Raw genomic sequence first — 26,673 nt, 5'->3', positions numbered from 1 at the left:
AGCTCACCACACCAGGAACGTCATAGCCCATAGGCTGATGGGCAGGAGACCTTACCCACGTCAGCAATATCGAGCCAGGCGCTCGTACCTGGACAGGAGCGAGGCTGATTGTGTCAAAAGGCTGCTTTTCCGCAGAGAAGTTGTCGTTGTGATCTGTGATATGCTGAGAGTAGATTTGCAGCCCAGAAGCAGAACGCCGACTGACTTGTCTGTTGAAGTGAAGGTAACAGCTGCACTTACCTTCAATGCCTCGGGATCGTTTCAGGCTACAACTGGAGATGTGTGCGCCATCTCTCAACGTGTAATACAGGCCTGCATTTACCAGGTCACGGCTGCACTGTATGCATGGAGGAATGACGTCTTCAAGTTCCCAATGACCGCACAAGCGATCCATGACAGGGCTGTGGGCTTCTTCAGGATTGCTGGCTTCCCAAAGGTACAGGGCTGCATTGATTGTACCCACATTGCCTTGCGAGCACCTGTGGAGGATTCCGAGCAGTACAGGAATAGAAAAGGTTTCCGCTCCATCAATGTGCAGCTCGTGTGTGACGACAAGCAGCGCATCATGTCAATCGATGCGAGATACCCTGGCAGCACTCATGATGCATTCATCCTACGCGACAGTGTTATATCTGACATGTTTGAGCAACAGCCAAAAAGGCAGAGCTGGCTACTGGGAGACAAAGGGTATGGCCTGACCACCTGGCTCATAATGCCCCTACGCGTTACACGGACGGAAGCTGACTGTCAATACAACATGGCGCACATTGCGACGCGCAGCATCATAGAGAGGACCGTTGGCATCTCGAAACAGCGTTTCCAATGTCTGTACCATTCTGGAGGCCATTTGCAATACTCTCCTCAGATTGTCGGTCACTTCACTGTTGTGTGCTGCATGCTGCATAACTTAGCCATCATGAGGCAGCAAGAGCTGGTAGTGGAACCAGAAGACCCACATGAGGGTCCAGTGCCTGATGATAGTATTTTGGAAGAGCAGGATGAGGATGATGACGACGATCAGGAATGCATGCAAGTGACTGATGCCGGAGCACGAGGTTGGAGGAGGGCTGGCCATCGTACTCCTTTAACGATTGCTCGAGCCCTGCGCCAGCAGCTCATCCGTGAATGCTTTAGTTACTGATGCCTGAGGCCTCTGCGACCACTGTTACGCATGGACATGTTTATTTTTTGGAGTTGTTCCTATGTTGTGTTGTGTTAATGGAACATGAAACAGTTTTAATGAAAAAATATTTTATTGAAAAGTTAACGTCACTGTAATAAAATATTTGTTATATCAAACTTTACTTTTTAACATGACTCTTGAAGATCACTTAAAAACCCTAAGATCACTTATAAGTTGTAAAGTTACAAAACTTACAAAACAATTTCAATTTGAAAATTGCTACTACAGCTACATCAAGAACAAGAACAAAAGCAGCAAAGAAAGGCTGCAACCATCTCTCATCGACATCTCAGTGAATGTTCACTTCTTCATGGGAGTGTCATTTGATTGGCGGGGCTGTGTGCCCTTATTGTAGCAGCTATCTCCATGACGGCCTGTGCCGTCGATTGCACTCCCTCAGACATTCCCTCCCAATTTCCCGTGTCATTACTGCTATTTCTCCCGTCAGTACTGTCACCTCTTCACCCACTGCACTGACGCTACCAATGAGTGATCGGGTAAACTCATTGGTCTCCATACCCAATGCCACAACCTGAGCCGCATCTGTTGCACGCTGCATCTCAGGAGAGCGTGTCTCCAATCTCCTTCTCCTCTGCCTGGGTCTGCCTTGCGGCACCACTACACTGGGAGGCGCGGGCTGGGACGGTGGGACGCTCGGTATTCCAGACGGCAGCACTTGAGTGCGAGCGTGGGCTGGGATGGTAGGTGAATGGGTGTAAACTGCTCAATTATATCACCAGCACCACTGGGACCCGCAACATCGGAATCCAAACCATGGAAGGTGGAACCAGAACCTATGCAAGGGGTTGAAACTGATGCCCCTTAATGTGGGCTCATAAACATTAATTTGAAAGGTCTCCCCTGTAGACATTTCAATCATCACCGCCAGCATCCAGTCTGGATCGTCCGCATCTGGTTCTACTGGTTCTTGTTCTGGATCTTCAGGATTTTCAGGGATGGCATCATCATCATCATCATCATGTTCTGCAAAATGTATCAGAACCGTCAAATGTTTAACAGCAAAGGAAAGGGCAGGATGGGTGCCATGAGTACTCTCACACATAGCAGGCCAGGCAGCCAGTTGATTTGAAGGGCAACGATGCATTTTCAGGACTTACCCTCTTCCTTGCTTGCGGGTTCAGCTTGTGCTATACTGATTGCTTTTCTCCATGTACGACTCATCATAGCAGCTACCCTCTGTTCCAAGGGTGTCAGTGGATGCAGATTGGGCGTACCTCCTCCTGTTCGAGTTGCTTCCCTTTTGTTGTGGGCCAATTTCTTCTGCAAAGAGTAAAATATAACTTTTTACAGAGTGCGCCTTTCTTTCAGGGTGGGACATACAGATAGTCACATTACAGATGCGATTACATTAAAAAAAGAAAATATTACTTAACACTAACTACTTTACCAAGGTCGTGCCATTTCTTTTTACACTGGCTTCCAGATCTCATGGTATGCACCTCTGCGCAGTAATCTTCTGCAACTTGGTTCCAGCGTTTCTTCATTTCTTTAGGTGGCACTTTTATGCGACCTCTGTTGCTGGTATCTAGCTTCTGCCATCTCTGCTGAATGACATTAACTAATATCTCCACTTCCTCATGCAAGAAATTTTTTGTTCTTGGTGGACTTTGTTCCATTGCTAAATTGAACTGACACTCTTATTTTTCAAAACACACAGTCCTTATTTTGCATGCACCTATGCAGCACTTGTTCTGGAAGTTTAGCAGTGAAAAGCAGCACTCACTGATTTTCGCAGGTGATTTCTTCAACAGTGCTGCTAAAAGCACTCGTTCAGGCACAAAAAATCACCAAGATTCAATCCGAAGCCTTTCCAGAGCGTCACCAAACAAATCAGCACTTTTCTTCAAGTTCCTTTAAAAATGGTCAAGTGCCAATGTTTGTAACGCACGCGCAGGGCTGCCGGCACGACGTCCTCGGATCTGAGTTAACCCCGCCCCCCACCCCCGCACTTTCAGAATCGAATAGACCCGACGCTGTGGCTCCGCCCCCCACTGATCTCTGCACGCCGTGCCGAGCTCCAAGGGACCTGCAGGGAGGCCGAGAATTCCTACGTAAGTTTTTGATGTGCTTTTGGGCTCGAAAAACGAGCGTCGATGTCGGGGCTGCGCCGTTCTAAGCGCAGCCCGAAACTTGACCCCATAAAAAGCAATCTAAAAATAATCCTGGGAGCCCTGTTGAGACCGCCTGATCATCCGCAATTTTTTTTTATGGAGGATCTTCATGCCTGACAAATTTATTGGAGTTCTGTGGAAAAAATAATGGATCTGTTGCATAGCTAACTTTGGATGATACACGCTTGGGTATTATCACATTTTTGACACAGTGCCACGATGGAGATTTTTGCAAAAGGGTGGGAGTTTCCAAAATTGATTGGAAGTGAGCTGAATCAGACAAAACAAAGGGTACTCTGCAGGATGCAGCTTTGGCATGGAAGGTGATGACGAGGGCTACATTAAGGACATTGCACAAGTTGTTATTGCAGATTAATTATTTAGAAATAGGAACAAAAATAAAGTTGCAGTGTTTGCTAATTGAAATCTTGGAAGGGGAGCAAGTGGACCAAACACAATGAATATTTGGTTGATGAGTCACATGTTATTTTATATAAATAAATGCAAACTGCTGAAACTGCGCAACAAGAAGGCTGAAATGACTGTTCTTGACCTGCACCATAAATTCCACTCCCTTGTCACTGACTCCATCCCCCTTCCCAGCCACTTGCTCAGGCAGAACCAAACAATGAGAAACCTTTGGTATCCTGTTTGACCCAAAACTGAGCTTCAAACCCCATATCATGTCTGTCGCTCACCAAGGCCCTTTGGTTTCACCTTCATCTTTTACCTTCATTTAAAGAGCCCTATTGCTCTTTGTAATTATCTAACATGATGCTGGTTAGTGGAAGAGCTGGTAATCGGCTTAGCGTCAGTTTGTTTATGGCGTTGGCTGCAACAGCAAGGACATCATTTGGGCATGTCCTCTGCTAGTGAGTCAGCGGTCACGCAGGCCTGGGCCCAGCTTCCTGGCCAGCAATATCTTTCTTGTAGCTGAGGGCCATGGCCCAGTCATTTGTAGCACAGGAATCATCCGTTATTGTAGCTTGGCAGCCACACTTTGTCATGAGGCCAGCACTTGTGAAGACTGGGAAATTCCTTCCCGATTCCATCAGGCAATCAGACCAGGGTTATGCACGATGTATCACAAGGTGAACTTAATTGACCCACACAACTTTGGTGTGCACTAATTCTGTCCCTGTGGAGAGGGCAGAGAAGTAGAGTTGAGGCCAAGTTCAGATCAGCCATGATCTTATTGAATGGCAGAGCAGGCTCGAGGGGCCAGATGGCCTACTCCTGCTCCTATTTCTTATGTTCTTATATTTGCAATTGTAACATCCCTTACCTTAATTAGCACAAAATGAAAAAAACATTCTCATAGCTAGTCTCCCGTTTTCTAAAACCTTTACTGTGATATGCTTTTCCAGGTGTTGCCTTAATGGTTCTTTCAAAATCATTTAGATTTTCCCTACAGCTGATAAACACACTCAGTCTGTAGTTTAGAAATGTGACTGTGTGTTAGAAATAACCAATCGTATAGACGGCTGACGCACATGAGCAGTTTTCTGGCTTGCGGTCTCTCTTCATCTCATCTAGAGCCTCCTTCGGTGAGCATGGGATCATTCTCGAATGATGAGTGACATGTTCAACCAGCCCAACTTCTGTATGGCTCTCCCCTCCATCTGTGGGGACAAGCCCTCGGGGTGTCACTTTTATTCTCTTTTTTGGGGTGGGCCTGGAATGGGATATTGACAAGACTTTTTAACCTATAGAGGTTCCCCTTAAAAACTCAGTACCCAATGGGGTGTCGAGTTCTTTGTCTCGAATCTTGAATCAGAGTCCCTCCCTAAAGGGGTCTCATGATCTTGTTCACATGTTTATACTTTCTGAAGGTTCCCTCATTGGAATTTGTGTCTTATCTCCCTGGTCCCTATCCTCTCGGATGCCATTAGTACAAGGTCTGGCCCTATACACACTTAACCATGAGGCCCAAGCCAGAGCTGTCTCACTTCAGCCGGTCGTTATCTTCTTTTGATCTAGAAAATTGTTCCATTCTGAGATGGATACCTTAACCTCCCCAATTTCCTTCTATATATAAACAAAGTTCAAATCTTAACTTGAAAACAACTGATAATCGCTTGGAAACAAGAAGATTGTATATTGCTGTCATAGTGCAGAATGCTATAACATCTGCAGGGAACCAAAACATTAGCACATTCTAAGCATCCATCGAGTTAATCTAATACTAGTCTGAGGAGACTTTTTGTCTCCAGTTCTAACACAATTATATAAACTCAGCATTATTCGCGACACAGTTTTGTTCACATAACCATGTACAAATTGGCCGTCTGAAGACCGAGATCCATACTGCAGGCACTACCAACGATGAATTTTAAGAGTCCAATCTATTTCATAATCGCTGGGATGTTTTTATTCAACTTTAAAAAAAAACGTTGCTAGCTCAGCACAGTCCTGGATAGAATCATAGAATAGTACAGCACGAAGGAGGCTATTTCGCCCATTGAGTCTGTGCCGGCTCTTTTGAAGAGCAATCAGTTAGTCCCACTCCCTGGCTCTTTTTTCATATCCTGTAATATTTTCTCTCAAGTATTTATCTGATTACCTTTTCAGAACTACTATTGAATCTGTTTCCACCACCTTATCAGGAAATGGATCGACAATGTTCTCTTCCTACTGTTTATCTAATAATTTAACTGCAATTTTCAATATTTTCTAAAGGGTTGTAGAATTTCCCTCAGCGTGTACAAAAGTGAAATCAAAATGCTACATGTTACTGTTTTATTTCATAATTAAATATGAAATCATCATGCAACAAAGAATTTTCTTACTATATTTCAAGCCTTTGCTAACCATACTTATGCAGGTGCAGTTATTGTTGTCCCGTCCATATGTGTAAGTATGACTAATTTTTAGATATTTTCTGATTTTTTAAAAATATTTTCTCCCCACAGGTCAAAATTCTGAAACTGTCTTTAGATGTAAACCTTCATCAATGTCCTGTTTCAATGAATCCACTCTCGGAGCAAATGAACTCGAGCATCTTCCTTCTCTGTTTTATTGCAAGGCAAACTTGATGGAGTTCTCACTAATTTAGTTGATCTAGGATTAGAGTTTTCTTTACAGAGTTTCTATCCCTTTTATTGTACTTTTGACAATTGCACTTCAATGAAACCTCACTGCTAATTAAGTTTTCCTTTTTGATTCCAGTGAAGCAGATATTTCTCTCTTTTTAAAAAAACAAGTCCACTGTAAGTTGTGTTTTAGATTTGAACATTAGTTTATGTAAAAAAAAAACAATGATTCTGATTGTTTATTTAAATGTATTTGTATCACACTGGTCATAGTTGTGTTTGCAAGGAAACGAATAGGTCCACGATTGAGGTATTGTTACTTTTATTTAGACTTCTACGTGAATTACTGTGATTACTACGTGATTGATGTCCTGTTGAGAAGTTTATTTTTTTTAAACTTACTGTTAACTGCCTTAAACAGCAAAATAGGAAGAGACCAAGATTGTTACTTTCCTAGGAAATAACTAACCTAAATGGAGAATGCTTTCTTTGCCATATTTGGGACTAGGTGCTGAAACATGACATTTCAATGCTTATTCTTTTGTTTGCTACACTTCCCTATTGCATTGAGACGTATTTTTAGAATTAGATGCATGGGTGTGTTTTGCGATGAACAACTTGAGGATAAGGTCATTCATTGTAAAAAGAATTTTGTTTCAATGAAAAGTTAATTGTGCATTAATATGTACTTTAAAAAAATCTGATTTTGAGTTGAATCAGACTGTTTTGATCCTGTAGTGCTGTTTTGCTGATCTTGAGTCACTGCTCAGGTTTTGAGCATCAGCTTGATCTGGTCAGTCTTTGTACGCTAGGTACTTTGTTGTGATTGAAGATGACCCATTCCTTTAAATATCTGCTCTTGTGTCTGAAATATTGTCTGACAGTAAATGTGATAAAATAATTTATATATCTTACATCCTGGGCCGGTTACATATCTTAAAATTTAGAGCTATATTCCATTTCCATTATCAAAGATATAATAGAATGCCATCAAAAGTAACATCACGTTCAACAAATAGCATATTGTTTTGAAAACTGTATCTTCACTCTACTACTACAGCTATTATACAGCAGCTCGGTATGTAAAGTTAAAGACAAATTATCAGAAATAAATTCAACGGCAAGTTGTGCAATTACCTTCAATAAATCTGGTAATTCATACCCTAGCACTAGATAATGACCATGAAAGCTGCTATACTATTGTTTTAGTAAAAAAAATGGTTTACTTATGTTCTGCCCCACCCCTACTTGGGCTAGCCTATACATGATTCCAGTCCCATGCCGTGTGAAGATTCTTAATGCCTTCTGAAATAAACTCTTGGGCCATTCAATTATAACACAATTGCTTCAAGAAGGCAGCCCACCCCCACTTTCTCAGGGCAACTAGGCATGGGCCATAATGCTGCATTGCCAATGTTGCCCACATGCCAAGAACAAATAGATTTAAAAATGTTAAGTCAAATTTTGATTCTCAATTGTAACAAAATGAAAGTAATCTTGGTGCAACTGAGTGTGACCAGTTTCAAAATGGCTGACTTGAAAGAGGAAAATGAAGGAATATTAATTTTATCAATGTTAGCACTTAATTTTATTTTTATTGATCCAAAATGCCCAACAAAGCTGCATAAAATAATTCTGTAAATGTTGTGATATGTGTCGTGAGTTTATGATTTAACTCATTTATGCTTTAGTCTAAAGACACACACAAAGAGTACATGATTTATTGTTATTAAAGATACCAAATCTGTTTTAAGTTTCTCATTTTTGAATCTTAAAAAAACAAATATACTTTATTAAAGCAGACGAGAGTCAGCAGGTTATTTTCTTCCCCCCATTTTATTTGTGTGCCATTTATGCTTTAGTCCTGAAGACACAAAGAAAGAGGACATGATTTCTTGCTATTACAGATGCTATTAAAAATACATCACTATTACTACTGATGGGATCTAATTAACTGTGTGGTTCATCTGTGTATATATTGGATTTTGTTTCTGTTTAAATACTGATTTTGAAACGCCTTGGGACGATTTATGATAAAGGCGCTATATAAATGCAAGTTGTTATGATGTATCTAGTTTTGTTTTTTTATTCAACTTTTTGGCACATCAGTCTTTTTGTCTGCAATCCTAAACCAAATCCAAAATGCAGTGCGATTACTCCCAAAGATGAGAGAGCAGCGCTAAAAGGTGGCGTTGCACACACATCCTTGGCGCCAACGGGGCGGCAGCTCAGGCGCCAACTCAATTTCGCAACGGGAGGCTGCCGCCATGCTAGGGAAAAAACAGGAAAAGAAAAAAAATAACTCAAACTTTTCCAATCCACACACACACTTACCCATTCTTAAAACTAAGTAAAACACGCAGAAATAAATAAAGAGAAAACCTTACCTTCCTTTCTGGGTGATTCCGCCCAAGAACCGCTCTTTAGCCACCACTTTTTTCAGGCTGTACGGCTGCCTGCCGGTACGGCAGTCATACAAAGCAAATATTGCGACAGAGGTGTCAAAGAGGCATTCTACGCTGGATGACATCAACACGCGTTGGTTCTTGGCGCCTCTCTCAAAGACCCTACTTAATTTCAGTCAGGGCGTGGATGCTGCTTAACAACAATGGTAGGCTTTTGCCACCTGCTGCCGGCATCCAAATTTGACCCCTGTGTCCTTAAAATAAAGCTTCATTGTAATAAAAAAAATACATTGTGCACCACGTGGTATAATAGTATATTATACAACTTCACGTGAGCAATGCTACGGGAGATCTCAAGTATATTATTCACAAATGTATCAATGAATTTACGATGAATGAGATGTATTATAGGATAGTCAAAGGCACTAAAAATTTTCATTGCACATGTTACCAATGAATGGAGTTAATTTCTGTTTCAAGATCTGATGCTCACAGACATCTTAGGGAGTGATAATTTCCCCCTCGCATGCATTTTGTCGCTATGTGGTTTATAACAATTATTTTCCATCCAAAATTCCCTTTTTATGTTTTGTAAAAGTTAGTAATTTGCCAGTGCTGTTAATGGATCTGTGAAATCTCTCAGACATTTAAATAGCTCAGATGAATACGTGGCTTGAGGAGTGGTGCAGAAGGGAGGGATTTAAATTCTTGGGACATTGGAACCGGTTCTGGGGGAGGTGGGACCAGTACCAACCGGACGGTCTGCACCTCGGCAGGACCGGAACCAATGTCCTAGGGGGAGTGTTTGCTAGTGCTGTTGGGGAGGGGTTAAACTAATATGGCCGGAGGATGGGAACCTATGCAGGGAGACAGAGGGAAGTATAATAGGGGCAGAAGCAAAAGCTAGAAAGAAGAAAAGTAAAAGTGGAGGGCAGAGAAACCTAGAGCAAAAAGGGCCACATTACAGCAAAATTCTAAAGGGGCAAAGTGTGTTAAAATGACAAGCCTGATGAAGGCTCTGTGCCTCAATGCGAGGAGTATTCGGAATAAGGTGGACGAGTTAACTGCGCAGATAGCAGTTAACGGGTATGATGTAATTGGCATCACGGAGACATGGCTCCAGGGTGACCAAGGCTGGGAACTCAACATCCAGGGGTATTCAACATTTAGGAAGGATAGACAGAAAGGAAAAGGAGGTGAGATGACATTGCTGGTTAACGAGGAAATTAATGCAATAGTAAGGAAGGACATTAGCTTGGATGATGTGGAATCGGTATGGGTGGAGCTACGGAATACCAAAGGGCAGAAAACGGTAGTGGGAGTTGTGTACAGACCACCAAACAGTAGCAGTGAGGTTGGGGACAGCATCAAACAAGAAATTAGGGATGCGTTCAATAAAGGTACGGCAGTTATCATGTGCGACATTAATCTACATATTGATTGGGCTAACCAAACTGGTAGCAATGCAGTGGAGGAGGATTTCCTGGAGTGTATTAGGGATGGTTTTCAAGACCAATATGTCGAGGAACGAACTAGTGGGCTGGCCATCCTAGATTGGGTGATGTGTAATGAGAAAGGGCTAATTAGCAATCTTGTTGTGCGAGGCCCCTTGGGGAAGAGTGACCATAATATGGTAGAATTCTTTATTAAGATGGAGAGCGACACAGTTAAATCAGAGACTAGGGTCCTGAACTTAAGGAAAGGTAACTTCGATGGGATGAGACGTGAATTGGCTAGAATAGACTGGCGAGTGATACTTAAAGGGTTGGTGGTGGATAGGCAATGGCAAACATTTAAAGATCACATGGATGAACTTCAACAATTGTACATCCCTGTCTGGAGTAAAAATAAAACGGGGAAGGTGCCTCAACCGTGGCTAACAAGGGAAATTAAGGATAGTGTTAAATCCAAGGAAGAGGCATATAAATTGGCCAGAAAAAGCAGCAAACGTGAGGACTGGGAGAATTTTATAATACAGCAGAGGAGGACAAAGGGTTTAATTAGGAGGGGGAAAATAGAGTATGAGAGGAAGCTTGCTGGGAACATAAAAAATGACTGCAAAAGCTTCTATAGATATGTGAAGAGAAAAAGATTAGTAAAAACAAACGTAGGTCCCTTGCAGTCGGATTCAGGTGAATTTATAATGGGGAACAAAGAAATGGCGGACCAGTTAAACAAATACCTTGGTTCTGTCTTCACAAAGGAAGACACAAATAACCTTCCGGAAATACTAGGGGACCGAGGGCTAGTGAGAAGGAGGAACTGAAGGAAATCCTTATTAGGCGGAAAATTGTGTTAGGGAAATTGATGGGAATGAAGGTTGATAAATCCCCAGGGACCTGATGGTCTGCATCCCAGAGTACTTAAGGAAATAGCCCTAGAAATAGTGGAATCATTTTCCAACAGTCTATCGACTCTGGATCAGTTTCTATGGACTGGAGGGTAGCTAATGTAACACCACTTTTTAAGAAAGGAGGGAGAGAGAAAACGGGTAATTATAGACCTGTTAGCCTGACATCGGTGTTGGGGAAAATGTTGGAATCAATTATTAAAGATGAAATAGCAGCACATTTGGAAAGCAGTGACAGGATCGGTCCAAGTCAGCATGGATTTATGAAGGGGAAATCCTGCTTGACAAATCTTCTAGAATTTTTTGAGGATGTAACTGGTAGAGTGGACAAGGGAGAACGAGTGGATGTGGTGTTATTTGGACTTTCAAAACGCCTCACACAAGAGATTGGTGTGCAAAATTAAAGCACATGGTTTTGGGGATAGTGTACTAATGTGGATAGAGAATTGTTGGCAGACAGGAAGCAGAGAGTCGGGATAAATGTGTCCTTTTCAGAATGGCAGGCAGTGACTAGTGGGGTGCCGCAGGGCTCAGTGCTGGGACCCCAGCTCTTTACAATATACATTAATGATTTGGATGAGGAAATTGAGTGTAATATCTCCAAGTTGCAGATGACACTAAGCTAGGTGGCGGTGTGAGCTGTGAGGAGGACGCTAAGAAGCTGCAGGGTGACTTGGACAGATTAGGTGAGTGGGCAAATGCGTGGCAGATGCAGTATAATGTGGATAAATGTGAGGTTATCCACTTTGGTGGCAAGAACACGAAGGCAGAATATTATCTGAATGGCGGCAGATTAGGAAAAGGGGAGGTGCAACGAGACCTGGGTGTCATGATTCATCAGTCATTGAAAGTTGGCATGCAGGTACAGCAGGCGGTGAAGAAGGCAAATGGTATGTTGGCCTTCATAGCTAGGAGACTTGAGTATAGGAGCAGGGAGGTCTTAATGCAGTTGTACAGGGCCTTAGTGAGGCCTCACCTGGAATATTGTGTTCAGTTTTGATCTCCAAATCTGAGGAAGGACGTTCTTGCTATTGAGTACAGCGAAGGTTCACCAGACTGATTCCCGGGATGGCAGGACTGATTATGGGACAGTAGCATAGTGGTTATGTTACTGGACTAGTAATCTAGAGGCCTGGACTATGATCCAGAGACATGGGTTCAAATCCCACCACTGCAGCTGGGGAATTTAAATTCAGTTAATTAAATAAATCTGGAATAAAAAGCTAGTGTCGGTAATGGTGAAGCTACTGGATTGTTGTAAAAATCCATCTGGTTCACCACTGTCCTTTTGAAATATGAGGAGAGACTGGATTAACTGGGCCTTTATACACTGGAGTTTAGAAGGATGAAAGGGGATCTCATAGAAACATAAGATTCTGACGGGACAGGACAGATTAGATGCGGTAAGAATGTTCCCGATGTTGGGGAAGTCCAGAACCAGGGGACACAGGCTTAGGATAAGGGGTAAGCCATTTAGGACTGAGATGAGGAGAAATCTCTTCACTCAAAGTTGTTAACCTGTGGAATTCCCTACCGCAGAGAGTTGTTGATGCCAGTTCATTGGATATATTCAAGAGGGAGTTAGATATGGCCCTTATGGCTAAAGGGGTGAAGGGATATGGAGAGAAAGCGGGAAAGGGGTACTGAGGTGAATGATCAGCCATGATCTTATTAAATGGTGGTGCATGCTCGAATGGCCGGATGGCCTACTCCTGCACCTATTTTCCATGTTTCTATGTTGTCCGTGTTATTTCCAGGTCTAAGTCAATAATTGTTATAGAGTTGTTTGGTCTTCCAATTAGTTGTGGTTTGTGCACTTTACAGCTGAAAATCATGGCCCTAAACTTCCTCTGGCCCCACTCTGCCACTGAAGGTCCTTTAGTTCTGGACTTATGGCCATCCATCAGTTGCAATCTTAACTCTGGCTCATTTCCTGGGATCAAGTCTATTATGTATTTAACCCTTGGCAACCTGTATCACACCACCACCAGAGGGCCTCCCTGTTGGAGTCCCAAGGGATCCCAGCATCCCTTGGGAGCACTGTATATAAGCAGGCCACCTACAAGGTACCTGCACTCTGGAGTCTTATTAAAGGAGCTAAGGTCACGCTCATTGCTCACTACTCAGTTTCATCCTTATTATGAGCGTATCAAGGCCATTACCATTTTTAAGGTGGGCACCTTCCTCAATATACAACTCTGTAGAACTGCTAGAAGGTAATACAACTCAACAGCTCTACTACTGAATGGTACAGATATATCTTGAGGAATTAGATGTATTGTAGATGCTCAGGCTACAATTTGAATTCAGCTCTGGGAAAAAATATCAAATCAAAGCTAGGCAGTGAGTGAGATTGAGACATGAAAAGTCGTCAAGGACAATGGATACATTGTCATTTTATTGTGAAATATTTTCAATAGCTGCAAGTAAGCACTGAAACTTTTTCGGAAGCGTTTTGTAGGAAAGGAAAACAGTGTCATATCGTGGCTAGTGCCTGCAATTACACAGTGACAGGAAACTTTGCAAATGTGGACATAGAAATTTATAATTGAGAAAATAAATGCAAACGTGTGACAACAGGTTTTGAGGACATCTTAGATACTTATTCAGATATAAGTATACATGTTTTATAAAACATTGGTTTAGCCTCAACTGGAGTATTGTGTCCAATTCTGGGCACGTTAGGAAGGATGTGAGGGTGCAGAAAAGATTTGCAAGAATGGTTCCAGGGACTTCAGCTACGTGGATAGACTGGAGAAGCTGGGATTATTCTCCTTAGAACAGAGAACATTGAGAGGAGATTTGATATAGGTGTTCAAAATCGTGAGCAGTCTAGACAGAGCAGATAGCGAGAAACTATTCCCATTGGCGGAAGGATCGAGAATCAAAGGCGACATGAGGAAGTGAGTGGTTAGGATCTGGAATGCACTGCCTGAGAGGGTGGTGGAGGCAGAGTCAATTGTGGCTTTCAGAAGGAAATTGGCTAAAAGTACCTGAAGGAAAAAAATTGGCAGGGCTGCGGGGGAGTGGGCCAAGTTGAAGTGCTCTTGCAGAGAACTGGCACGGGCTCGATGGGCCGAACGGCCTGTGTTAGAATCATAAAATGATTACATGTTTTAATTTTTAAACACTCAGCAGTTTTGTTGCTTTGATGTCTGGGGAGGTATCTGATAGAGCTGATCACCTGCTTGATGTGGAATTCCATTGATTTCAATGAAATGAAAATTGGACATGTTCTATAATGTGTGCATGATCCATTTTGCCAGATTAACACCCAGGTGAAGACAAGGCTCCATCTCTTCTCATCTGCCCTTATTCTCTTAATTTCAAGTTACCAAGTTTCAGCAGAACTCACATCTTTACATCTGTATTTTACTTTTTCTTATTTTACTTTTTGGCCCTTGGGCTATCCTGCTCCACCATTGATGCTATCTGTTAATTGCCGCCCTGAATATTTGCAGTCATTATTGCCATCTGCCCCTGATTCCTCCAGTTCATATGGCTCCCCTCCCATATCCCCTTCTGCCATTGTAGACTTCTCCTGAAACCTTTCCCTGGCCTGATGCCTGACGCATGTTGTATTTGCTCTGGCCCGAGTGCAATGTTTCCCACTCTGCTTGCTTGCAGCCCCCCCACCCCTCCCCCACTGCCCAATAAGGGATTTTTCTGGATGAGGGGTGGTCACGTTAAATTGGCTGGTACAAGCACTGAGCAAGGGGATATTGGGGCTGACTGGCTTTATGCCGGGAGTGCAGCAGAGCGATCATGGGGGGTTGGGGGCGGTGGATCGTGGGGTCAGACCAGCGATTGCGGGCGTTGGCAGCGAGGAAGGACTTCAATTTGTTCATGTCGGAGTTCTGCGCGTGCGCCACCTGATGGCCAAGTACCAGGAGTGGTTCCGGTTAGGGAGTTCTGGATAAAGGAGGTTCAACCTGTAGCATCTTTTTAAAAGTACTATTTTTAAAAAAGTAGATACAGCCTTAAATATTAAGGTTACTTCAGCTTTGACAGAGTTGCAACTCTGATGGATCAGGAATGTTTCCAATATGAGTCAATTTTTAAAAAATTGATACCGGATAACCATCTTTGATTTCCAAGGGCCCAAAAGGGTCCTAGTTTACAGACAATAGTTTGACAGCACAGGCAGTGAAAAGATCACGAGAGGTGGTGGGGAGGTAGAGCTGGGTGTTATTAAAGGATGTGGAAGGAGTCCTCTGGGAGTTATCACATTGTCAGCTGTGGCTCATTGGCAGCACTCTAGCCTCTGAGTCAGAAGGTTGTGGGTTCAAGTCCCACTCCAGGGACTTGAGCATAAAATCTAGGCTGATAGTGCAGCACTCACTCCTTATTGGACTATCAGAGGTACCGTCTTTCAAATGAGATGACACCTCAGCCCTCTCGGATGGACATAAAAGATCCCATTAAACTATTTTGAAGAAGAGCAGCAGAGTTCTTCCTGCAGTTAGTTTACAGGAGACTGGATAGACTATTAGGACATAATTATAGGAAAACAACACTTAACTTTTGCGTCTGAAACCCAGCCTGCAAAATAAAGTTACGATATTCATAACGATCGTTGCAATATTTGGTTTTTGATCACCAAATTGTAGTGATTTCAAAATATAAACTCTCAATTTTTAAAAACTTTTATTTATAGTCATCAATATTACAATTTTTTTTTAAATTCCCTTTTTTATAGCACCTTGCACATCCTCACAGCCATTTAATTACTTTTTAAGTGTAGTCACTTTTTAAGCAAATACAGCAATCAATTTGTCTATATCAAACAGCAAATGAGATGAATGACCCATTTATTTGTTTTGGTGGTGGTGGTTAAGGGATAAATGTTGTATGCTACAGCTATACAAAGCCCTGGTTAGCCCACACATGGAGTACTGTGTTCAGATCTATGCACCATACCTCAGGAAGGATATATTGGCCTTTGAGGGAGAGCAGTGTAGATTTACCAGAATGGGTACCTGGACTCCAAGGGTGAAACAAGGAGAGATTACACAAATTAGTGTCGTGTTCATTGGAATTTAGAAAGTTAATGAGTTATTTGATCTAGGTTTTCAAGCTAATAAGGAGAACTGATAGGGTAGATAGAGAGAAATTATTTTCGCTGGTTGGAGGCTAGGATTAAAGAAAGAAAGATTTGCATTTATATAGCTCCTTTCACGCTTAGGACGTCCCAAAGCGCTTTACACCCAATGAAGTACTTTTGAAGTGTAGTCACTGTTGTAATGAAGGAAATGCGGCCACCAATTTGTACACAGCAAGCTCCCACAAACAGCATTGTGACAATTACAAGATGATCTGTTTTTCAGTGATGATTGAGGGATAAATATTGGCTGGGACACCGGGGATAATTCCTCTGCTCCTTTTTGAAATAGTGCCATGGGATCTTTTACATTCACCTGAAAGAGCAGACAGGGCCTCGGCATAGGGGACATAGCTTAAAAATTAGAACCAGAGCTTTCAGGAGTGAAGTTGGGAAACATTTTTACATGCATAGGGTGGTAGAAGTTTGGAACTCACTTCTGCAAATGGCAGTTGATGCTAGGCCGATTGTTAATTTTAAAGCTGAGATTGATGGATTTGAATTAACCAAAGGTATTAAGGGACATAGGCCAAGGGGAGGTATATGGAGTTAGGTCAGCCATGATCTCCTTGAATGGCGGAACAGGCTCGAGGGGCTAAGGGGCCTATTCCTGTTCCTATGTATTAGGATGCTGGATCAGCACTAACTTTGCACTATTATATTAGAATAGGTCTGGTACAAGCATTCGGCTTAGCTATCAATTAAGCTTCCTAAGCATAATTACTTGAATTTTAAAGAGACAGCCACTGAATTGAAAAATAGACAAAAATACATCAATTTTGTCAATAGCTTTATCAGTTATGTGGTGGAAGACATTGTACAGAACAGCCTCAGGGTGGCTACTAAAAGTATTTCTGAAAATATTACAGCACTCCTATTCACACATTACCGACAGACTCAGTAGGGATCTAGTGCACTCTCCTCGCTACTTTGAACAGTGGGCTATGATTGTGGGTGCCTCTAGGTATGGTGTTATAGCCTAGCACAGGACAATAGGGGACCTCAAAGGGATTGAGTGAAAAATAGTGGGGCACTTGTCCAATTGCTGATGCGTATCAGTACTTGTGGGTCTTGGTGAATGTCATCTTCAGTCTGGACACAGTCCTCTGGGAAGGGGAAGGGCACTCTTGTCTTTCTTCATAACCGTAAAATTCCAATGGCATACAACAGAAGGAGTTCACCAACCTATGTGTATGATCCAGGAATAAGCTATGAGGTGGATCCATGGCAAAAAGAGGAAGCAACTGCAGGTGGAGAGGTCCTTGGGACTATACCATCTTCTCGCTACGAACCCTAGAGGGGGTGTCAGCCTCATGACAGGCACACTTTGCCAAAATCCCATATAGAGTTAATGAAGAAACTTGAGGATTAGGATGGCTGCTTGGAGGCTAGGTTTGGGTCTGAGAACATAAGGTCACATATAAATGGTTCAATGCCTACTATGGTTGCAAAGAGGCAAGCAGCCGCTGCTGAAACTCTGTGCCTCCAACTGTTGGAACCACCATTCAGTGCAATAGTGTGTGTGTCCATGCTATGGTTGGGACAATGCACTCCAATCCCATGGTGAATTGTCACTGCTCACTGTCCCATTTGTGAGGAACTCCTCGCACCAACAGGAATTGCACAGTGTTGAGCACAATTACCAACTGTTAGGAAGGGTTTCCTGAAGTGCCAAACAGGGAAAATGTATCCAGTTCTGTTATTAATCAATAGAATTAAACTCACACTTCTATGTAACACACCTGAAATGACTCATTAGCAAGCATGTCAAACAGTTCTGTACACCCACAAAAACCATGTAATGACTCTATAATGGACTTTCTTTCACTATTTTTGCCTAGTTCTACTGCACACCCACCTTATCCCACATTCAATTAAATTTGACCTGTCAACTAGACTTTCTTCAAGTCCAATAGGCTCTCATCACAAAACCAAAGCTGTGCAAGCAGATGTGAATAATTATTGCAATGAGCTGCCCATATAAAATTGTGCACTGTGCTGCTGGCCAACTTTGTTCCAGCAGCTCGGCAGAATAGCCTAAACTTAGTGTGGAATGGAAAATTCTCCTCTCCTGTATTACAGCCACCTACTTGGGAATACAGCCAAACAGAGTTATAACTTGCATAATAACAACTTTTTGAGATGAAATTAATAAATTTGTAAAGTTTATAAGCTTTTATGAAGCTTTGGTATGAAACAAACAAAATAGTTTAATGTGCCTTCCTCATTTTTATTAAATTCATCACAACTACCCCACTCCGCTAATATGGAGAAACCTAAATATTTTGAATTACAGCAATCCTATTATGCAGTATTGCAAACAATTTTAACAGGTTAAATTCATAATCTTTCAATTGGGGTTTCTTTACCGTGATTAAGATTTTGATACACAATTTTACTAAGTTATTTATTGAAACTGATATGCTTAAATTTTAAGTTATAATTATGAAAAGAAAGTTTAGGCACTTTAGTTTTCATCAATGTACTGCTCTGCTTTTTCAATAATTTTCTCTTTCAATCTAAGAATTTCACGTTGACTTTCAAGAAGTCGGTAATTTGTCTTGATCATGCTTTCTTCCTTGATGATGAGCTGACGTCCCATTGCAATCATTTCTTTAAAAATGTTGATTGGAGGAAATTCTGTATAAAGAGTTAAAAATGATTATTTGCAGTTTGTGATTAGACATATACACATGGATTTTGCTGTGTTCATGGGCTTTCTCAATGACTACCTCTATTGGTCAGTACATTTTTCACCACTGGTGGTAACTTGCAGATTAAAACAATCTCCTAGTAAAGAATCCTCTGGGGAAGAGTGATCATAATATGATAGAATTTCACATTGGGTTTGAAAGTGAAATAGTTAAATCCGAAACAAGAGTCTTAAACTTAAATAAAACCAGTATGAGGGGTGAGTTGGCTAGGTTAGATTGGGAAATTAGATTAAAAGTAATGACAGTAGATAAGCAGTGGCAAACATTTAAAGAAATGATCCAAAATTCTCAAAGAATATACATTCCATTGAGAAATAAAAACTCCACGTGAAAAGTGATCCATCCCGGGCAAACTAAATAAGTTAAGGATAGTATTAGATTAAAAGAAGAGGCTTATAATGTTGCAAAGAATAGTAGTAAGCCTGAGGATTGCAAGAGCTTTAGAAACCAACAAATGATGACCAAAAATTGATGATAAGGTAGAAAATGGAATGAGAGTAAACTAACAAGAAATATAAAAACAGATTCTAAGAGCTTCTACAAGTAAGTGAAAAGGAAAAGAGTAGCAAAGGTAAGTGTTGGTCCTTTAGATGCGGAGACAGGAGAAATTATAATGGGTAACAAGGAAATAGCAGAGACATTAAACAAATATTTTGTATCTGTTTTCACAGTAGAGGACACAAAAAGCATAAAAAAATAATGAGGAACCCAAGGGCCTAATGAGAGTGAGGACCTTAAAGTAATTAATATCAGTGGAGAACAAGTATTTGAGAAACAAATGCGACTAAAAGCCGACAAATCTCCTGGACCTGATGGCCTACATCCTCGGGTTTTAAAAGAGGTGGCTGCAGAGATAGTGGATGCATTGGTTATGATCTTCCAGAAATCCCTAGATTCTAGAATGATCCCAGAAGATTGGAAGGTAGCAAATGTAATCTCTATTCAAAAAAGAAGGGAGAGAGAAAACAGGGAACAGGCCAGTTAGCCTGACATCTATGGGAAAATACTTGAATCCATTATTAAGGAAGTGGTAACAAGGCACTTAGAAAATCATAAAACCATGTTGACTCTGCCTAATCATATGAAAGAAAAAGCATGTTTAACAAATTTACTGGAGTTTTCTGAGGCTGTAACTAGCATGGTAGATAAAGGGGAACCAGTGGATGTTGTATATTTGGATTTTTAAAAGGCATTCGATAAGGTGATATATAAAAGTTTGCTAAGATTAGGGCTCATGGGATTGTGTGTAATATATTAGCATTGATAGAGGATTAATTAACAGTCAGAAAACAAAGAGTAGGAATAAACGGTTCGTTTTCAGGTTGGCAGGGTGTAACTAGTGGGGTGCCACAAGCTATTTTCATCCAAGTCATCAATATAGATTGTAGAGACCGAGTGGAATGTATCCAAGTTTGCTGATGATACAAAGCTAGGTGCGACAGTAAGCTGTGAGGAGGACACAAAGAGACTGCAAAGGGATATGGACCAGTTAAGTGAGTAGGCAATAAAGTGGAAGATGGGGTATAATGAGGGAAATACGAGATTATTCACTTTAGCAAGGTGAATAGAAAAACAGAATATTTTTTAAATGGTGAGAAACAATTAAATGTTGGTGTTCAGAGATAAATAGGTGTCTTCGTACAAGAAACACAAAGTTAGCATGCAGGTACAGCAAGCAATTAGGAAGGCAAATGGCATGTTGGCTTTTATTGTAAGGGGGTTGGAGTACAAGAGTAAGGAAGTCTTACTACAATTATACAGTGCTTTGGTGAGACCGCACCTGGAGCATAGTGCACAGTTTTGGTCTCCTCATCTGAGGATGGATATACTTGCCTTGGAGGCGGTGCAATAAAGGTTTACTAGATTGATCCCTGCGGTGAGAAGCTTGTCCTATGAGGAGAGATTGTGTAGATTGGGCTATACTCTCTGGAGTTCAGAAGAATGAGAGGTGATCTCATTGAAACATAAAAGTTCTGAGGGGGATTGACAGGGTAGATGCTGAGAGGTTGTTTCATCTGGCTAGAGTCTGGGACTAGGGGGCATAGTATTCATCCAATTCCCTTTTGAAGGCTACTATTGAATCTGTATCCAGCACCCTATCAGGCAGCGCTTTCCAAATCCTAACCACTCATTGCATAAAAATGTTTTTTCCTCATGTCGCCTCTGGTTCTTTTACCAATCATCTTAAATCTGTACCCTCTCATTATCAACCCTTCAGCCATTGGAAACAGTTTCTCTTTATTTATTCTATCGAAACCCTTCATGATTTTAAACACCTCTGGAGCTGAACTAGTGTTTTATATAGGTCTAGCATAACTTTCAGGGGCCGAAATTGCCCACCAGTGGAAATGAGTCACACCTTTTCAAGTGATCCGGCCACCCCAATGCATGAGGCGGACAATCCGGAAAAATTCAGGTGGTTGTGGCTTTTTTTGGAGCGGGGCGGAAGTGATCTCATCATCGGGTCGGAAGTGAGGTCGAGTCGGAGTAGCCGCCACTAGCGTGGGGCAGGTCGGAGTGTCTGACGCTTCAAGGCATCAGGACCGGGCTAATGACATCATCGCGATGGCTCATCACAATAACCCTCCCCTTCAGTTAAAGAGGAGGGTCACTACGAACTCTCCAGCCACTTCAGTCATTTAATTAGATCATGGCCAATATGTACCTCAACTCTGTTTATCCACCTTTAATTTTATGATTGTGCTTCAGTATTCCCCCACCAGACTTCTCTCTATCTACTCTATCAAATCCTTTTATCAGTTAAATATCTTGATTAGATCACCCCTCAACCTTCTAAACTCAAGGGAATACAAGCCAAGTTTATGCAATATGTTCTCATAATTTAATCCTTTAAGTCTTGGTATCTTTCTGGTGAATCTGCGTTGTACCCACTCCAAGGCCAATGTATTCCTGAGGTGCAGGGCCAAGAATTGTATGCCATATTCCAGATGTGGTCTGACCAGGGCTCTGTATAACTGAAGCACCCCTTCCTCCAGATCCCTTGAGATAAAGGCCAAAATTCCATTAGCCTTTTTGATTACTCTTTGCACCTGTCCACTAACATTTAGTGATTTATGTACTTGGACTCCCAAATCCCTTTGCTCCTCCACAGTTCCTCGTGTCGTGCCATTAAGAGTTAATTTGTCTTTCTTGGATCCAATGGGTGACCTCACACTTCTCCACATTGAACACCACCTGCCACAGTTCTGACCACTCAATTAATCGAAGTTTCAGAAATAGTTACTCACGATGCTTGCATGTAGGTGGAGGTGGCACAAATGTGCTATCTTCATTGCATTCAATGACATTATCTCCCATCATTTCAAAACCTTCATTGCACTTGTAGGTGATTGTTTCCTGATATCTGTATACAGGTCCAAATCCTGCCACTATTTGGATATTTGCAGACAATTTTGGAGGTTGACATCTAATAACTGACCAGAGCAATGTATTAGTCTCCACTGTGCAACCAGCTTCTCACCAGTTCATCATCATAGACAGTCCCTCGAATCGAGGATGACTTGCTTCTAGGTCCCGAACTAAATCTTGAAGGGTGGAAGATGCCTGTGCGTGGATTTTTTTAATGTGTGGTGTCCGTTGCACACCAGCCATCACACAGGTTTGACAGAGCTAGGTCTTGGTCCAGTGGCAAGGATTAACCAAGATAACTGGAAACCAACTCTGTTGCATGGACCTAGTGGCACACATATCGCAGTGTGGGCTGGCCTGTGCTGCCCCTGGGCCCTCGCCTCTTCTGGGCCCTGAACTCGTGCCTCTCCTGGGCAGTCTTTCTTCAAGCAAACTATGCAAAATCACTGAATTAAATAAGGTTCACTTATGATGTAGATTGAATAAGTAAGGTACATACAAAAAACACACAATAAGAGACCAGGCCCCATACTTTCCTCTTTTCCATTCATTACAGTCTTTTGCAGAGCATTGATCTCTATGTGGTGAATGCACCCGAGTTTAGTCATGTAGCCCAAGTTCTTTATGCAGAAGTCAACCAAACCTGCAATGATTTAAATTTCTGTACCTCTGAAGCAGTTGACAATAATTGGACGATGTTAATGGGTGAAGGAGCTGAACAGCAAGAGTAAATGTTCAATACCAGGGATCACAGCACTGATAACTAAAGCAGGCAGGCTCCACAGCAAATCATTTTCAGCAGGGCAGACACCATTTCGACAGGGGAGGATGTAAGAATGAAATTCTATGATTTGAGCTAGGAGGCAAAAATAAGTACAACATCTTAAAGAAGCCGTGCATGTTACATACCGTGTATGTGCAAGTACTTATACCTTTATGGCAGTTCCAGTAATACATTTGGGCTGATTTACATTTTAGACAGAAATCAGGTGGGCAGAGTTTTTGAGTTTCCTGCCCAATGGCGATGGTGAGGCGTCTGTTTTCATGTTTGGACCTTGTTACAATAATATTGGCAAGTTTCTAGTGCTGATCAAATGCTGCCATCTTGCTGTTCGGAGGACTGGGTGCGGGAAATTTCATTGACTCCTCCACAGAGTGGTGCCAGAAGCTCCTCTGGGCCTCACCAAGATCATTGGCAAAGCTGTTGTTTTTAAGTTTCTGTGACCAGTGGTCTTTTTAAATGACCGCTGGTTTCGCCGTTCAATATTCAGTTCCAAAATTGGATTGGGGTCCTAAATACAGCATAGGATTCCAATGCCACTTGCTACTCTAGTCACTGGAAAGTTTGGGGACTCCCATTGACCTCAGTTCTTCTGGGCCTTCTTGGTGCTATCCTTAGTCAAATAATGCACTGATATTGAAGGCAGCTACTCTAATCTCTCCTCTGGCATTCATCTCTAGTGTCTGGATCAGGGCCATAATGTGGTCTGATTTGGAAGTACCTAAACTGAGCAGGTTACTGGTGAGTAGGTAGCTGAGGCAAGCCACCAGCGGGATTGAAAGTAACGTTGGGAGCCTACCACAATGATTATGTTTACCCTGACCCGAAAAGAGGTCAGAGCAGAGTGAGAGCAGCGAGGGCAAAGTCTGTACCACCCCCAATTGGAAAATCCAGACCAGGGCCTGTTCTCCCAGTTCAGCAGTTTCCCCAGTTCTCGTGGCAAAAATCCTTTCCTAGTGCACAGCACCACAGAATCAGACATTGGAAGAATTTTTCCCCGGCAGAGCTCTGGATTTGTTGACAAGATTCCCACCTAAACTATTAACTAGATCTGAACTAACTTTCTCAAATAGGAGCTGGATAAATATCTGGTTAGGAATGAGGGTTATAGGGATAAGTTCAGAAATAGATAATCAAAACTCCACGGAACACAAGGGGGCCAAAATTGCCCTCCGCCCGAAACGGACAATCCGGAGAAATTCAGGTCCTTGTATTTTTTTTTGTAATGGGGCGGAAGTGCGAGCGGGTCGGAGCGACCATCACTCTGAGTCATCAGCACCCCGCTGAGGACGTCAGCGAGACACGGATGTGCCGAGTCGTGCTGATGCATCACAACGTCCTTCCCCTTCAGTTAAAGGGGAGGACCGCTGCGAACTCTACAGCCACTTAAGTGGCAAACACTGGGCCACCAGGGAGGGTTTCAGCTGGACCAGCCGCCTGGCACCCAAGAGGGGGTGCAGGGCTGCCTGCCGAACCCGTGGCCACCATTGTCAGGCCGACCTGGCAGTTGGCCAACAATTAAAATAAAATGGAGGCGGCAGCAGTGCGCCCTCCCCTTTAAGGGCGGACGCGCCGCCCAGCCCAAGAAGGTTCCCGCCAGAAAAAGCTGTCAGTGGCACCGATCGGCGATTCTGCGCAGGGCAGTTTCCCGCGGGGCAATTTCCGAAAGAAGATCGCTGCCAGTCGGTAAGGGGTCGGCACGTGCATGATGTGTCGGGAAAACGAGCGGGGCGGTCCCATACACTGCTCCAAAAATAAAGGAGGGCAAATTACAAAATGGCAGCCCCTCCACGCCGACTGAGCGGTGATTCCTTACCGGCTCCCTCTCTGAGCTGGTTACAGCTCTAATAGAAAGGGCCAATTTCAGCGCCAAGAGTGTTACTTGGACCAAGGGGATGCTATCTGCAGAAAGCAAAGGACCATAAGTGAATAATGGAGATGTGGGGATAGCTAGCTATTCTGAAGTTTTGCCTGGCTACCTTTAGGGGTGAGAGAGATTAAATAACAATAAGACATGTCTGTGGAAGATTGAATGGTTTGAAATGGCTTGATTGGTTGAAAGCCATTTAAAAAGGAAGCGAATAACAAAAGTAAATGCGGGTCCCTTACAGGCAGAGACAGGAGAAATTATAATGGGGAATAAGCAAATGGCAGAGACATTAAACAAATACTTTGTATCTGACTGCACGGAACAAGAAGACACAAAAACATTCCGGAAATAGTGGGGAATCAAAGGTCCAGTGAGAATGAGGAACTTAAAGAAATTAGTATTAGTAAAGGAACATTACTGGAGAAATTAATGGGACTAAAAACTGACAAATCCTTGACCTGATGGCTTATTTTCTAGGGTTTTAAAAATAGTGGCTACAGAGATAGTGGATGTATTGGTTTTGATCTTCCAGAATTCCCTAGATTCTAGAACGGTCCCCGCTGATTGGAAGATAGCAAAGGTACCCTCGCTATTCAAGAAAGGAGGAAGAGAGAAAACAGGGAACTATAGGTCAGTTAGCCTGACATCAGTAGTAGAGAAAGTGCTAGACTCTATTTTTCGGGACATGGTAACAGGGCGCTTAGAAAATCAAATATGATTGGGCAGAGTCAAGACAGATTTATGAAAGGGAAATTGTGTTTGACAAATCTCTTAGTGTTTTGAGGATATAACTCACATGGTAAGGAACCAGTGGATTTAGTGTATTTGGATTATCAAAAAACATTTGATAAGGTGCCACACAAGAGATTATTACACAAAATTAAGGTTCATGGGATTGGGGATAATATAGTAGCATGGATTGAGAATTGGCTAATCGACAGAAAACAGAGAGTAGGAATAAACAAATAATTTTTGGGTTGCCAGGCTGTAACTAGTGGGGGTACCGCAAGGATCAGTGCATGGGCCGCAGCTATTCACAATCTATATTAATGATTTGGATGAGGGGACCGAGTGTAATGTATCCAAGTTTGCTGACGATACAAAGCTAGGTGGGAAATTAAGTTGTGAGGCTGCAAAGGGATATAGACAAACGAAGTGAGTGGGCAAGAACATGACAGATGGAATATAACGTGGAGAAATGTGAAGTTATCCACTTTGGTATGACAAATAGAAAAGCAGAGTATTTTTTAAATGGTGAGAGATTGGGAACTGTTGGTATTCAGAGACACCTGGGTGTCCTTGCACATGAATCACAGAAAGTCAACATGCAGGTACAGCAAGCAATTAGGAAAGGAAATGGTAGCCTTTATTGCAAAATAATTGGTGTACAAGAGTAAAGAAGTCTTACTACAATTATACAGGGTCTTGGTGAGACCATACCTGGATAGAAAAGTGTACAGTTTTGGTCTTCTTACCTAAGGAAGGATATACTTGCCTTACTGCGCAACAAAAGTTCATTAGACTGATTCCTGGGATGGGGGGATTGTCCTATGAGCATAGATTGTGTAGACTCAGCCTATATTCTCTAGAGTTTAGAAGAATGAGAGGTGATCTCATTGAAACATATCACATTTTTAAGGGGCTTGATAGGCTAACATAGAAACATAGAAAATAGGTGCAGGAGTAGGCCATTCTGCCCTTTGAGCCTGCACCACCATTCAATAAGATCATGGCTG

At 42.3% G+C, this 26,673-nt stretch overlaps 2 protein-coding genes across 6 annotated transcripts in view; one reads left to right on the top strand and one right to left on the bottom strand.

Moving 5' to 3' along the window:
* The window catches only part of LOC139227886 (P-selectin-like), a 70,297-nt gene extending 61,911 nt beyond the window's left edge, over positions 1 to 8,386 (top strand). For both annotated transcript variants that reach the window (XM_070858998.1, XM_070858999.1), the window contains one exon: positions 6,228 to 8,386. The gene's annotated coding sequence lies outside the window, so the exon portion shown is untranslated. The remainder of the gene's footprint in view (positions 1 to 6,227) is intronic.
* An 8,594-nt stretch (positions 8,387 to 16,980) lies between these two features.
* LOC139227885 (complement decay-accelerating factor, GPI-anchored-like) overlaps positions 16,981 to 26,673 on the bottom strand; it is a 48,173-nt gene continuing 38,480 nt past the window's right edge. For 2 of the 4 annotated variants that reach the window (XM_070858994.1, XM_070858996.1), the window contains 2 exons: positions 22,166 to 22,351; positions 16,981 to 18,843 (listed from right to left, as the gene is read on the bottom strand). In XM_070858994.1, coding sequence (XP_070715095.1) covers positions 18,671 to 18,843; positions 22,166 to 22,351 — 359 coding nt within the window. In that variant the 3' untranslated portion in view covers positions 16,981 to 18,670. The remainder of the gene's footprint in view (positions 18,844 to 22,165; positions 22,352 to 26,673) is intronic. The other 2 variants (XM_070858995.1, XM_070858997.1) reach the window with 2 other exon arrangements.

Source organism: Pristiophorus japonicus, chromosome 17 (genome assembly GCF_044704955.1).
Source record: "Pristiophorus japonicus isolate sPriJap1 chromosome 17, sPriJap1.hap1, whole genome shotgun sequence".
In the NCBI taxonomy this organism is placed as follows: Eukaryota; Metazoa; Chordata; class Chondrichthyes; family Pristiophoridae; genus Pristiophorus; species Pristiophorus japonicus.
This window is presented reverse-complemented; position numbering and strand designations above follow the sequence as displayed.